Source organism: Carettochelys insculpta, chromosome 1 (assembly GCF_033958435.1).
Source record: "Carettochelys insculpta isolate YL-2023 chromosome 1, ASM3395843v1, whole genome shotgun sequence".
In the NCBI taxonomy this organism is placed as follows: Eukaryota; Metazoa; Chordata; order Testudines; family Carettochelyidae; genus Carettochelys; species Carettochelys insculpta.
In genome coordinates, this window is record NC_134137.1 from 104,735,268 (window position 1) to 104,750,121 (window position 14,854).

General features: G+C 41.9%; 1 protein-coding gene across 4 annotated transcripts in view; it reads left to right on the forward strand.

Annotated features, from left to right (window-relative positions):
- Positions 1-14,854, forward strand: part of GPR180 (G protein-coupled receptor 180) — a 36,411-nt gene that overhangs the window by 8,061 nt on the left and 13,496 nt on the right. For all 4 annotated transcript variants that reach the window (XR_012643115.1, XM_074983100.1, XM_074983102.1 and 1 more), the window contains exons 3-6: positions 495-695; positions 11,564-11,744; positions 11,963-12,012; positions 14,035-14,192. Coding sequence is in view for 3 of the 4 variants with exons in the window: in XM_074983100.1 (XP_074839201.1) it covers positions 495-695; positions 11,564-11,744; positions 11,963-12,012; positions 14,035-14,192 (590 nt within the window). In the remaining variant the exon portion in view is untranslated. The remainder of the gene's footprint in view (positions 1-494; positions 696-11,563; positions 11,745-11,962; positions 12,013-14,034; positions 14,193-14,854) is intronic.

The window sequence follows — 14,854 nt, forward strand, 5'->3', positions numbered from 1 at the left end:
ACATGTTTGTGATTTTATTTGGTATATAACCATTTGTTTCCAATAATTATTGCTGGTACATGAATTTTCAGGATTTGTCAAATAACAGTTTATCCTTAATTTCATATAAACCTACCTTAGTGCTGTTTGTTACGCAAAGGTGTAGCCTGAGGTTATAATGGCAAGCTGGGATGCATGGTTTCTTTGGAAACAGTACATCTTTCAACATTGTGAGTGTTGAGAGGACTTGAACTTGGACACTCCAGGGAGCTGCTCAGAGGGTTCAAGGGTTCGGAAGTGCAAATGGCTAACCTGTAGAGTGAGAAGGAGTATGTGTGTGTTGCCCACTGGTGGTGGAGTTGGAAAGGCTTCCTTATGCTGAGTGTAAGTGGTAGTGATATGTCTCTCAGCCCTGGGTTCCACTGGGAAGCATCATAGTATATTACTTCTCAGAAGGTTTCATAGTTTTCAGAGGAGTTAGTAGTACTTATTTCATTTTTTGTTTCTTTTTAAAGTGCCTATGAACAACACCGAGCAAAATCTGACAGTGACCCAGATTCCATATCCAGAAATGTGGTATGTGTTTTATGTAGACAAGCTTATCTGCGAGGAGAATTATGAAAATTCTGAATCCAAGGAAATTCAATATGAAATCGTATTATTAAATCCAGATGCAGAAGGGAATCCAGTAGATCACTTTAGCGCAGGGGAATCGGGTAAGATGTTTTTTTTTTTTCTTGAAATTATATCCATGAGATAGGGATCTGATCATCAAATAAATCTGTGCTCACAGTGTTTAAAAAGTGTGTATTTGGAGAAATGAATGACTTCAGGTTGCAGATAGAAGCGCTTAGGATAGTTCTTTCTCAGATAGTAGGTAATCATGACAGATTTTTCTAACGTGAAATCCTTCCTAGATGGTTAACCTAATTATCCAACTCTGGTTTAATCAGAGAAACAGATTAATTAGAAAGGATGGCATGGAACAGTCAACTTTTCTTCAAACCACTGAGATCTGCTATTGCATACTGAAGTTTTATGTTGCTGCAATACAAAGCAGTTTTATTGTAATCCAATATGGCTCATTTAGCTGTGGTTATAAAATGTGGTTTATATAAGTTTTTTTTCAAAGTGCTTAACATACATAAATTCTCAACTCATGGGACTGACTTTTGGGATTGGCTGAACCTTTACAAGAATACTTAATTTGCTAGGTTCTAACTCACTGCATATTTTACAGTCCTGATAATTTAGTTCACCGTATACCTTGTTCAACAAGGTTAATTCTCTAGGTTTGTTTATGTGTTTTATTTCTTAGGCTATATCTAGACTGGAGGCTTCTGTCAACAGAGCACGCATCCAGACTCTAGATCTCTTGGAAAAGATCTGCAGATCAGTAGTGTTCTGTTGACATCTGTGTATACCTCGCTCCATGAGGAAGAAAGACTGTCTCAACAGAGGGGGCTTTTCTGACATTTAGGCCTGTGTGGATGGGCCAAATGTCAGAAAAGCCTCTCCCAAAAGAACTGTCGGCAAAAGATGTGGAAATTGTGGTGCATAATTTCCTATTTTTTGCTGATAGTTTTCCACAGTCCAGACACAGCCTTTGTGTCAAGATACAACTGCCCTAGAATTAAGAGACTCACAGTAAAGATTAGATCTCTTTGAAAATTTTGGGGACCTTTCTTTCTTTATTTCACCAAGAGTGTAGACAGCAGGAACAAGTGTAAGATTAGGCTAGCACTAAAATCAATAATGTGTTGCATTGTTTTCTATAATGGGTACCTCTGGGCTTGGACTGAGAATTATTATATATACATGTCTTTGTTTCTACTGTATTGATATTTTCATAATACTAATATGGATTATAGCGTATTCAGTTAGTGGTGTTTTCAGTCAATTCTTTGGCAGTGTTGAGAAGAGTAATCTTGGTCATTTTACTCTCAACTTAATATTGATTTAATTTCTCACCGTACACACAGTTTCAAAACCTCATTGTTATCCTTGACTCCTCTTTTCCTGCCCATATCGGGACTGTCACCAAATTGTCAGTTCTTTCTGTGTATCACTTTAAAATGCCATCCTTGGACTCTCTCTCGAGAATGAACTTGTCCAAACCTTTATGCTCTTTTCCCTATTCCTTGGTTTTATCACCTACTGTCCAAAACACAGCTGCTAGAATCTCTGTTTCCTGGATCTCTTCGTGACACTCACCTCTTTATATCTATATATAGGCTTATTCTTGCCTTTCACATTGTCTAGTATTGCTGAAGGAGCCTGTGTGGAAGTAGAGCATAGAATTCATGTGGTGGTCTTGTATGTGCACTCTTATATCCCCTGAATGTGTCCTATTACCATTTTCACTCTCCATGTACCTGTAAAGCCTCATTCTTGCCTCCTGTTTTTGAATTCTTCATTCACTTTGTCTTCATGGATCATTCCATGCTATTCACCCTTTAGCTTGGAATTTACTCCCTCCTCCCTATGCACCAAACACCCAGTAGCTATGATTTTTGTACTCAAAATAACATTTGGGTCTTCAAAAAAAAATCACACCCTTATTCAAGAGTCATATCAATAACCCGCCTACTGTGGATGCAGTTATTGCCTTATTCCCGTGTCACTTATTCCTCTTCTTGTGTATGAATTGTTAGAACCTGTATTGGTTAAGGCACCAATAGTTTCTTAGACTATGTTTATACTGGCGTGAAAGATCAACCCACTCAGCATCAATCTTCTAGGATTCAGTTTTGTGCGTCTGGCAAGGATGCACAAAATCAGACTATTGGGGGTGGGCATCGGCCCTTTACTCCTGGTGAGACACAAGGAGTAAGGAAGGTTGACAGGAGAAACTCTCCTGTCGACCTTCTTCACTAAGGGTGGCCAGTAAGCAAAGCACAGATACATCAATTTTAGCTATGCAATTGGCATAGCTAGAATTGCGGATCTGCAGTGGACTTACTTTGACTAGTGTAAACATAGCCTTAAATGCCCACACTGTGGGGTTCTACCATTTAATTAGAACAATATTTTTACAGCAGTTCAATTTATGTTTAGAGAAGCCCATGCTATCTGCGCTAAGTCCCTCAGAAATACATTGACGGCTTCCAGGAATTAGACGTAAGTGTGTACAGAAACTATACATACGCACCAGTACCTGCACTACAGTCTGAAACTTCAGTCTTCATTGTTCACGTTTGAATTGGATTATCTGAGTAATAGAGATGGTAATACATAACGGTAGGAATAGTGTCTTCCTCTGTTTCTACAGCAGTCAACTTGCTGTTGCTACCCATAAGAAATCAAGTCCTAGGAAACTGTTTGAACAAATATGACACCTTTTGTCAATAAAATAATCTAGATGTAGATTAATTCCCTGGGTCATTTATTTAGCCCTAGTTTTCGTCTATTCTTTGGCTGTTCATCAATGTAAGGAACTTGTCTGCAAAGAGGGGTCACTGGTCATTTTTACGTGTCTCAGGAGCCCAATTCAGTCACTGCAGATTTTCCCACAGAAATGACATGTAGTCCTGGAGGAGACAAAGGGCAAAAGTTTCTTCATTTGTCTGGTCTCATGAGCACATCTCTTCTTCTCAGAGTGAGTGTTCTATTCTACATCAGGTCCTCCCCATTCATTGGATGGATGTCTTCATTTTTAAGATGTACTTTTTGAAGCGCATGTACTTCCCTGTGTGAGGCTTTCTTCCCTGACTTAATTGAGAGGAGAATACTTGTTTTGGGAGGCAAGTGTCATAACTACATATATAGTGGCCAGCCCATTTGAATTAATGTTTTATAACCTGTGCTTCTACACTGCTGCTGTTGGCTGCAGCGAGAACTCTAATGTTAGTACATCGGTCTTCCCAGCTGTTCCTTACTCAGATCACATGCCTGTAGAAAAGGTGGGATGACAACTGCCTTGTAAACTAAGCCCATGTCTACGCTACATCATAAAGTTAATTTTAAGGCACTTAGCTTGATTTTACAATATGACTGTCTTCACTGCAAATGCCACTAGGTCAATTTTATGGGCTGGTACGGTCAACTTTCTAGCCCCACCCCTCTGATGCAACATAACACCAAGTTTGAATTTAAAAGGTTGAATTAATGCTAGTGTGGAAACAGTGTTACTTTAAATCAATTTTATTGGCCTCCAGAGGTATCCTACAGTGTCCCGAATGTATCCTTTCTGGCCGCTTTCACCTCTGCTGCTCTCCAGATGTGCAGGAATTAGGAAACGGGAAGCCCAGCTATTTGAATTCATTTTCTTTCTGGACAGCGAGGTGATTGCATTTAGCCGTGGTAGAGAGCCCCAGAATAGAACCATCAGGAGATCCAGGATCTAATTTCGGCTGATGGGCTAGCCCCTGCCCCACCACACCACATGGCAGCTGGGCGGTGGGTACCAGACAGCGGCACAGCAGACAGTGGCGTATCCTGCTCTGAGTGGGGTGAAGCCTTCTTCCCTGCACAGGATTTAGTAGGAGAGTCTGAGAAGCTTCTTTTCTGCACTTCACACTTGTGTGGGGCAGCCTCCCTTCACCCCACAAATGCCATGCAGCTTGCAGGCTAGCTCCTGCCCTACAGCATCATGTGCTGGCTGTGTGGTTGGGACCCTGCATCCAGACAGCACCATGTCCTGCCCGGTGCAGGGTGAAGGCTCCTTCCCTGCGAGAAACTAGTTCTCTCTGCTTCACATTTTCTGAGCAGGGTTCACTAAGCACCAAGGGGCTGGCCCCTTAGAGGCAGATTTTGGGGGGGGGTTGGCCCCTTAGAGGCAAAATGCCAAGGGCCTGGCCCCCCAGCAGCAAATATTTTCGGAGGCTGGCACCTCAGAGGGCAGCAGATATTTTTTGGGCTGACCCCTCCTCAGCTAGGCGCAGAACTGATCAAACCATGTCAACTGGTTACTCAGCTGGTCCCTGCCAGCTGAATTTTTTGGGGGCTAGCCTCTCCAAGGCAACACGTGCCAGGGGCAGGGGGGACTGGCTCCTGGCAACTGATATTTTTGGGGGGTTGTCCCTCAAAGGCAACATGCACCAGTACTCTCCCTTCCCCAAGTGTGCGGCTTGGGGGAGCCACAGTCCCAGCAGTGACCTGTTTGGTGTGTTTTCACCAGGGGAGAAGTAATTGAGCAACTTGTTGACATGGCACAGTCAGCTGTGTGCTCCCAGAGCATTTGATTTTCTTTCCCCTGGGATTCCCTACTTTTACCTCCTTTCCTTCTTTTTCTGATAATGATACAAAGTCTTTCCCTTTCCTTTCTTTGACCTTTTCGCATGGAGCCCTGTTCTCCTCTTGGGCATCATGAGTACATGGTACAGTCAGCTGAGTGTATTTGCACAGTGGGTAGAGTAGCTGAGCAATCTGCTGACACGGTACAGTTAGCTCAGTGCTCTCAGAACTCATTTGGGTGGTTCACCTTCTGAAGCCCACCTGTTTGGTGTGTTTTCCCCTGGGCTTCCTTACTTTTACATCTTTTCTTGAGAATAATATGAAGTCTTTTCCTGTTGCATTGAGCCAGTTTGTTTCATTTGAGCATCATGGGCTTCAGCTTCTAAAGCTCAACTGTTTGGTGTATTTTAACCGGGGTAAAAGTAGTGAGGGACCCGTTGAGATGGTGTGGTCAGGTTATTTTTTAAAGTCGCTGTTCTTTAAAAAGGGACAGAATGAAGCACAGTCCCAGCAATGGATGCTTAAAAGTGGCTTACTGGGTTGGGGTGGAAGGCATAATGCAGATAAATAAAATATTTCTTTCATCAGGGAAAAAGATTTCAGAAAAATGGTCATTTTGTTTTCAACGGGAGGGGAAGGAGTGTGGTGCAGTCTGGGAAGATGACATCACACACCCACAACCAGTTGCAGGGCATCTATCCGATGATACACCAGCAAGACAACCCAGAATACCACAGGGCTAAAGGAACTGTGGGATAGGTTCCCACAATGCACTGCTGCAACAGTTGAACTTTGATGATTTAGTGGGGATGCACATCGTCAACTTTATGGGCTGGTACAAAAACTCAGCTTTGACTTTATAAAACCAAATGTTACAAAGTTGACTTTAATAAATTCGACTTTATTTTGTAGTGTAGGATGTAGCCTAAGATCATTGTGCCTCTTTGCAGATCCCATTCCTTGAAGATTTGTTTGAGTAGTTTTCCCATGGATGCGTTGGCACAGGAGATCCTCTCTCTCTTTCATTTGTGTCCGCGCTAGTTGTTTGGGAGGGGTGGCTGTGAAAATATGGAAAATAGTAATCTGCTGATAATGATTTCTGAAATACAAAGAACAGTTTGTGTAGATGATGCCTGATAGAGTGCCATGCTTTTCCAATGTTCGGAGACTAATCCACGCTTTGATCAGGCATCTGAAAAAAGATTTAGGCTATGTCTATGCTACATAATAAAGTCGAATTTAAGGCAGTTAGCTCGACTTTACAATGTCACTTTCTTCACTGCAAGTAACATTCGGTCAATTTTAGGCAACACTAAGGTCAGTGTTATAAGACCTTGAGAGGCAACTCAATGTACCATCAAGTTTGAATTTAAAAGTTTGAACTAAGGCTAGTGTGGAAACGCCATGTCTTTTAATAAACTTAATGAGCCTCCAAAGGTGTCCTGTATGTTTCCCACTGTGCCCCACAGTTGTCCAGTCTGGCCACTTCCATCTCCACTGCTCTCCAGGTGCTCAAGAATTAGGTAACAGGAAGCCCACAAAGTTGAATTTGGTGCTAGGCAGCCCATGGCAGCTAGGCTGTGGGGTCATGACTTCTTCCTTTCTTTGCTATCAATGAGGTGCGCACATCTACCCATGAAAAATAGCCCCAACACGGAATTTGTGGTTCTGTCTCTCCCTCTGTAAGCTGAGTGCTTGGATTTTTTTTTCAGCGCTAACCCACTGCACCACATGGCAGCTAGGCTATGGAGGTTGTGCTTGTATGAGAGGCCGAGAATCTTCTTTTCTGTGGTTTACTCATGTACTGGGGCAGCCTCTCTCCCCCTACAGGCACCATGCAGCTGGGGTCTTGCCCACACTAAACCACATCATGTGGTTAGCCCCTGTCCCAATAAAAGGACATGCCTGCTGTTCAGTGCAGACCATGCTGCTGGGCAGCACCATGTTCTGGCTTGCACGAGGTGAGGGCTCCAAAGATGGGAAACACTTTCAGGGGCTTGCTGCCACGGGGGCGGAATCTGCTCCCAACGCCAAAGAATTTGAGGGGTTCCTCCCTACCTGAGCAGCAATGAAGGGACCATTTCAACTAGCCCTTCAACCAACAGCCCCACACTCCGTGACAACCCCCACAATGAAATGAGGGAGGCCGACCCCCACACAGTTGGGGCTGGCCCCCCCACCTGAGCAACACTGAAGGGACCGTTCCAACTGGCCCTTCAACCACCAATCCCACACCACACATCCACCCACACATGTGGAAATCTGCCGAGCTCCATCTCCTGTGTTGGACATATCTGCGTAATGAAGTGGGAAGCCAAAAACCATGCATTGCAAAAGGTCTTTTTTCCTAACCTTTCCTATCCTCCTCTTTCAAGCTTTGCATGCTTTCTTTCCAATCTTCGTTTCTTTTGGTAAATTCCTTACCAAATGGCTACTTTAAGATAGGTCATACCATACTGTGGTTTCAAGGGTGGGGGGAAAGTAGCGGAGGGACCAGTTGCCATGGCATAGTCATCTGGGTGATCCCAGAGTGCATACGCATTGTGATTCCCTACCTTTCCTTCTGAAAAGATGGCAGTTTGCTTTCCATGGGAGGAGAATGAGGGCAATGCAATCTGGGAAGATGTTGCATACCTGTAACCGCTTATGGGGCATTTTTTTCCCCATACTGCACTAGCAAAAATACCCAGAATGCTACCTAGCTGAGGGAACTGTTGGATAGATTGATGTTTGGCGATTGAGTGTGGCAGCAATAAGTCAACTTGTGCAGAGGTGAGGATAGTCAAATTCGAATTTGTAAAAACCAGCATTACAAAATTTATTTTAATAAATTTGAATTTATCTCATAGTGTAGACGTAACCTTATGGTGCTTTTCAGGTTCACCTCTGTGAGAGTGACACATTCCTCTACGTATTGAAGGTCAGTGATGCCAGTTTTCATGATTTTAGGTTTTATTTGAAGACTTCTGAGATTGAGGATTTGTCCATATGATACTTAGTCCTGATTCCATCAGAAATGCAGTCATGGATGAGAATCAGGAAGATGGCAAGATAAATGGAGGAGTATTGGAGAAGTGACACAGTGCAGATGATGATTGATTCTGTCTCTGAACCATTGCACAGAATGTTGGCAATCTGATAATGGAAATGAATTTCTGTGCACAGACAAACCTACACAGCACCTTCCATAGGGCATCATGATTGACAGTGAAAAGCCTTGGTTAGGTTGATACTAGACTACCACAAACAGTTCCTGGTGTTGCTCTGTGCACTTCATGTGAATCTGTCCAGCCACAAAGATCATGTCTGTTGTGCTTCAAGATGACCTGAAGTCACAACGTGATTTTTTTTTTCCCCCAAAAAGTCGGCAAAGTTTGTGCTGGAGTATTGTTCCACCAATTTTTCTAACCTCACCTAGGATGCCCTCTGCACCTGGTGCCTTGTGATTTCTTTTTGTCTGGATGATGGCACAACAGACTTCTTCAGAATATGGAGGGTTAGCAACTTGTTTCATTGCTGAGTGTTGTGGAATAAATTGATATTGTCTTCAGAGCCATGGAATCACAGTTTAGCAGGCTCGCAAAGTGCTTCTTCCAACGTTATTTAATGGCTGCTGGCCTCAGAGGCTGGAGCCATCCTGGAAATGTAAGGGTATTGGGCCTTTGGAGTTAGCCCCACATATTGCTTTTGTTGCTTGAAAGAAGTGTCTCGTGTTATCCGGAGCTATGAAACCCTGGATCTCAAAGGCCTCGTTTTTGATATCACTTAGCCTCCTTTAGACTTTAAGCAGGTGACAGCACTAGCAATTTTTTAAGAAATATACAAGATTTATTGTATAAATACATTGTGTGAACTTTCTGTCAATTAAATCTCAGTTGTCTCTAATTCATCAAAGACAAAATAAAGCAAGGATTTCCCCCATAACTAGGGCCTCAGCCCTCATATAAGCCATACAATTAGGCCGGTCCCATATTTCATTTTAAAAAGTGCAATTTCAAGCCTTCAAGATAGCAAAGAAAAGCTTGAAAAAATGACCTGAGCATAGCAGATGCATTAGAACTGCCTTAGATATCTCAATGAGGAGTTAATGCCAGGGCCCTCTGCCTTGCAGGGACCCACCAACACACTCCTAAGAAGAGACTGTGTTACAGGCAGGGAAGAATGTAGTGAGCCTGGTGTCAGTGTTCCTTGTAAGGTGTGCGCTTGTGCAGCCTCTCAGGAGAGATTCAAGTGCTGTGCAGCTGATTAGCGCAGCACCCACAGCTAGTTTTTTTTTTTTTCTACTGTTGGTGTACATTTGCACATGTATGCACGTAAAAATGTATTCTGCACATGGATGGAAAAACATCCATATCTGGATGGAAAAGATTGGAGGGTGTGCCAGGCACTGTTCCCACTAATGTTTTCCATTGGGAACATTGCCTGGCATGCCCTCCCTCCCACTCAAATAGATTTAGCCCAGCTGCTGAACTAAGCACTGATTGTCCTCTTACTACTGCCAGAAGAGTCGGGAAGGGATGGAGTGATGGGATGGGATGAAAACCCTATGCATGTTCCTCTGAGAGGAGGGGAACCCTTATTTCATGTGTTCCGGAGTTCCAGACTGCGTTAATCCAACCTGTAAATCAGTTTTCATGAAATTGTGAATTTCAGTGGAACTATTTATAGAATAAGGAGCAGCTCAGTGCAAGTAAAGGTGCTAGACTCTGGTACAGTATACATATTTTCCCTAGACAGTGAAGAACAATGAAGAAAAAAGAGAAATGGATGAACTAGAGGGGAGAAACAAAAGGATCTATTTTTAAAAAGTATGTAATTAATATCTCATTAGCATCTTAAAAATGCAGTGCAAAGAAACTGTCTTTTCACCTATCCTGTGCATGTGTATCATTGAACACCTTCAATCTTAGCTGCATATTTCATCCAACACATATTCCTTCTTTGGTTAATAGATGTGGAACGTATGTTTGGTCAAGAGTTCCTATGCCATTTAACTAGCTGGTTGGAAATTCTGTGATAGATCTTTTTGACATCAGAGGAAGCTGATTGTTGAAATCAAACTGTTCTATGGAAATGGTCCAATTTCAACACAAATCTGGTGGAGAGCAGGTAGATTTTCCTTTGGAAGCATGATGTCCTGCCAGCTCAGCCGTCCAGCTCATTGACCACCTTCTTGGCATACAGAGAGCCTGATTCCCCTGACTGGCTCCCAAGCTTGAGGCTCCTTGGAAGATTAGGCTTCTAGGATCTGTGACTTCAGGATATCCAGCCAGCAGACTGCCTGAGGCAGTCAGGGACCTCAGGACTTTCCCTTTCATACAGAATTTTAAAACTTTTTTGGTTTTATTCCAAACTGGGACAAAACCAGATTTCAAAATACTAAATCCTCCCCAAAGTGGAGTTACCCCATTTTCTCACAGCTCTGCCTTTAACTTTTATCCCTTGGACTCTAGTGCTATCTAGGCTTATCATACTTTATGTGGTGCAAGAGTGACACCCAGTGGCTAAACAGGCTCAGCTCAAGTGTGTAGGGGTGTCTCTCGTCTCATCTCAGACACTCCTGGAAGATAAATAACAGTTGAAACATTACCCTATTTATTGTAGATGTTCCGGACTGCCCATCAAGGTAGGCTATTGTTTATAGATAGGCTTGGAAGGATTTGATTTGTATTGGTAAATGTTGGTAAACCTTGACTTCACTGTAAGCATATGTGACAAAAAATTTCTGGCAATGATGATAGACGTTTATAGAGAGGCAAAGTAATAAAAAAATGGCCTGAGAATTTATTAACATTTAAGGGTACAATAAAAGTTCTTTTACCCAGCATGTCACAAATTAGAAAACTCTATAATTCAGCATTTCTGAAAGTCTGGTTTATAGCGTTGGTGATGGAGGTCTATAAAATCATGATGGGTATGGAAAAAGTGAATAAGAAAAAGGCACCTATTTGAAGTAGAGCTACTGGGTGCACTATGGCTTATTTCTAAATAGGCTGTATTGCCTGTCTACACAGCCCCTATTTCAAAATAGGCACGCTGCTCCTCATACAATGAAGTTTACCAATTTTGAAATAAGGCATCTGCTATTTCAAAATAGCAGTTGTGTACACACTCACATAGTTATTTTGAAATAGCAGTTGCTGTTTTTAAATAACTTTGCTGTGTAGACATACCCATAATGACCAGCTGTCTGAAAGAACTAAACTGGCACATTTATTTTTATATTACTGTGTAGAAAGGGTAAGACAAAGGAATTGAATGCACACCCATCTTCATTATCACTTATACATTACTATGTAGTAACAGCTACATAGCTTAACATGTATGTCTTGTAATAAGAGCATCTTATGTAGCATTTATGTGCCATAATTCACTTTATTAAATTAAACTGCATATCTTCTCTTCACAGGATTACATGAATTCTTTTTCCTGCTTGTACTAGCATATTTCATAGCTGCTTGCATATATGCTCAGTCACTATGGCAAACCCTTCAGAAAGGTGGACCTATGCATACTGTCCTAAAGGTGTTGTCGACAGCATTATTGTTTCAGGCTGGCTCAGCATTTGCCAACTACCTGCATTTCTCAAGGTAACTTCTTACATTCTTGTCTTTCAATTTTAAAATTCCTTGAAATAAGAAAGGGGGCAGCTGGAGAGAGAAGTTAGGCTAAAGGTAGTAGTGATGTGACATAACTTGTAGGCTTGACTTGTTACAACTGTGTGATTATTTAGCTGTATCTCTAAGAAGGAAGAGAAATTTAATACTGAATAATTTAGGCCATTGTTATCTCCTATTTTTTTTATTAGTTACGCTAAAGATGGAATAGGGGCACCTTTTATGGGAAGTCTGGCGGAATGTGAGTATGCTTAAGAAAATTTCAGCATGTTTATGCAGAGTAATGTAGAGAAATGTGATATAAAGCAGTGTTTCTGAAATGGGGGTCTGTGGTAGTATCCAGAGTCCACAATGCTTACAGTTGGAATTAACAGCCTCTTGGTGGCACCTGGCTCCACAGGATTAATTCTTCATTTTAAATAGGTGAACTGGAGAATCTGCACGGACTGTGCATTATCCATGTGATTAAACATTTTCTTTGGCCTCTAGAAGTGAGGTTAGATGGAGTATATGAACCTACTCATGACATCTTTGCTTGGCCCCTGCTGTACACTTTTCTGTTCATTGTGAGTTGCTATGTACTGCGACTTTTAGATTTTCTTGGGTTCGTATTTACAACATAGTCCCCCAGACCTTCATATCCTCTTACTTCAAGGGGATAGTTTATGCTCTGTCCCTTATGTGCCCACACTGTTAGAAATGTAATCCAAGTGCTGCAGATCAAGCAGTGCTCTTTCTGGATGGTTCATTTGTCACTTGTGGGAATAGATGAAGTGTGGTTAGCTATCTGTCTTCTTCTTCCTTAATAGTAGCACCCTTGGAAAGCTTAATAGGAATAGATGGTTGTGGTGTTTTTTTCAAATTGGTTTCTCTCCAGTAGATTAAGCAGAGATGACACCACACAAACCCACACAGGAATTGGAGTGGCTAATTAAGGAGGTTCCTGTACATATAGTCATCAGGTGGGGCCCAAGAGGTGCAAAAAACAAACAAACAAACAAAAAAAGACAGACAATCTGTGACAGTGATATTAGGAAAGACTTTATTTCATTTCAATTCAGAAGTTAAGCCAATTAAACAAATCAGGTATTGGTCAGTATCAGCCTTGAGCGAAGTTAGAAAACCTGTCAGTCTTTGATTATTCTGTAGACCACTCAGAAACAAAAACCCCTAGCATTTTTTTCCCCCTTGGGGTTTCTTTAATCTCACTAAGACCTAGACACATCTTTCTGACTCACCAACTGATCAAGCCACTGGTAACATGAATCACTTGACTAGCCAGTAGGACTTCAGACCGTGCAAATCCAGGTTCCTCTGACTGTGAAAAGTGTGTCTTCCGTTTCACTTCCCCCAGTGAATCAGAACAATATTTAAAGAACAGAATTTGCCCTGAACATATTTTTCTGTTCAGATTGCGGTATTGTTCCTGAAAGATACCATGTAATTTATTTAAGTTAAATGGTAAGAATCTGATCTTGGAAATTAAAATTGTTCTGGGTAAATAAGGGAACCCTTTCTAGTATATTTTGTATTTGCAGGTTAGAAACATACTAAGTAATTGATATATAAGCTTCAGATTTAGTTCCCTAACCTTAGGCAGACTCATGCAGGTGGTCCCTGAAGACCATGCTTAGTCTCTGTCTTCATTGGATTTCTGCATGTATTTATCCATCTGCCTGCAAGAAGCCATTTGCCAAATTTCCTTAGTAAGGGAAATGTTGATGATGTAATTCTCAATTGATTAAATAAAATTTCTCAAAGAATTGTCCGCAGCATGAAAATCATAGCTTGTCTCAAAGTCTATATGGGGTTAGTAATTCCCAGCACGAGTGCCAAGAGTGGCACACAAGGCGAGAGCTCAACCCCGCTCCTCCTCCCCACATGCAGCCAGGAGCTTGCTCAAAGCCATGCCACCTGTGGATTACCAAAAGACTAGCTAATGCTACTAACCACCCCCTAAACAGTAAAGCTCTAAACCTCAATTTATTTATCAATGAAGCTGTTGTAAGTAGGACTATTAGTGACTTTAAAAAGTATCACTGGCACTCAGACTTGTGTCTGAGTCAAACTTTGGCATTCTGCCTCAGAAAGGTTGCTGACCCCTGGTCTAGATAGTGTATGAGAGAAAATTAGGTTGAGAAGTGTCCCTTTTATAGTAGCTTGTTTACCATACAGTTGCCACTATCCTCTGTTTTTTTTTTCTGCTAGGGAGAGGAATTGTTACTATGTTGTGACTAACTTAACTTTCTTTCATTCCTGCTAGTGTGTGACATAATCTGTCAAATACAAATGCTGTACCTGTTGCTGAGCTTGTGTATGGGTTGGACAATAGGCAGAATGAAGAAATCTCAAAGCCGACCCCTTCAGTGGGATTCCACTCCAACATCTACTGGTATTGCTGTAGTAGTTGTTCTAACCCAGGTTTGTATTTCTAATGACTTTTCTTGCCGTACTGTACGTAAACTGTGGGACCAGCTGTACTGATAACTTTGGCAGAAGTGTATTAAGAAGTATGAGAGAACTGGGACTGCTCTTTGCTGGTTCTTCGTGGTGTCTTCAAATTTTTAAAATGAAGAGAGAAGCACAGAGAAAAGGAGTAAAGGGAAATAAGAGACAGTGATGAAATAAAGTAATGTTCTAGGCATATGGCAATGTTGCTTGTATTGGAAAGAAGCCAGAAGTAGACTGGCACAAGATTTTAGTCATCTGTGTGATCTGAACAGAAATAAAATGGTGCCTTGGAACACGCTTAATAGTAGTTGGTTGTGTTCTCTGCTAAGTATGAGCCTCAGACAAGTCCACAGAAGTCAGTTGGAAGCTTTCCCATTGGTTTCAGTGGACTGTGACTCAGATGCTAAGTCACAAAAGAGAGTGCAGAAAAGAGCGCATATTAATTCAGGTTGGGGGGGTCTCAGGTTTTGAGAGCTAATGCCTGTGGGCCTAAGTTTGCTCCTATTAAAGTCAGCTGGCAAATTCCCTCCTTAATTGTGAGCAAGGTTGTGGTTCTCACTCAGGTTCCTCTCAAGGGGGAATGTGAAGTTCAGCTGCAGCTTTGCAGCTGTAGATCACTACATTATTTGACA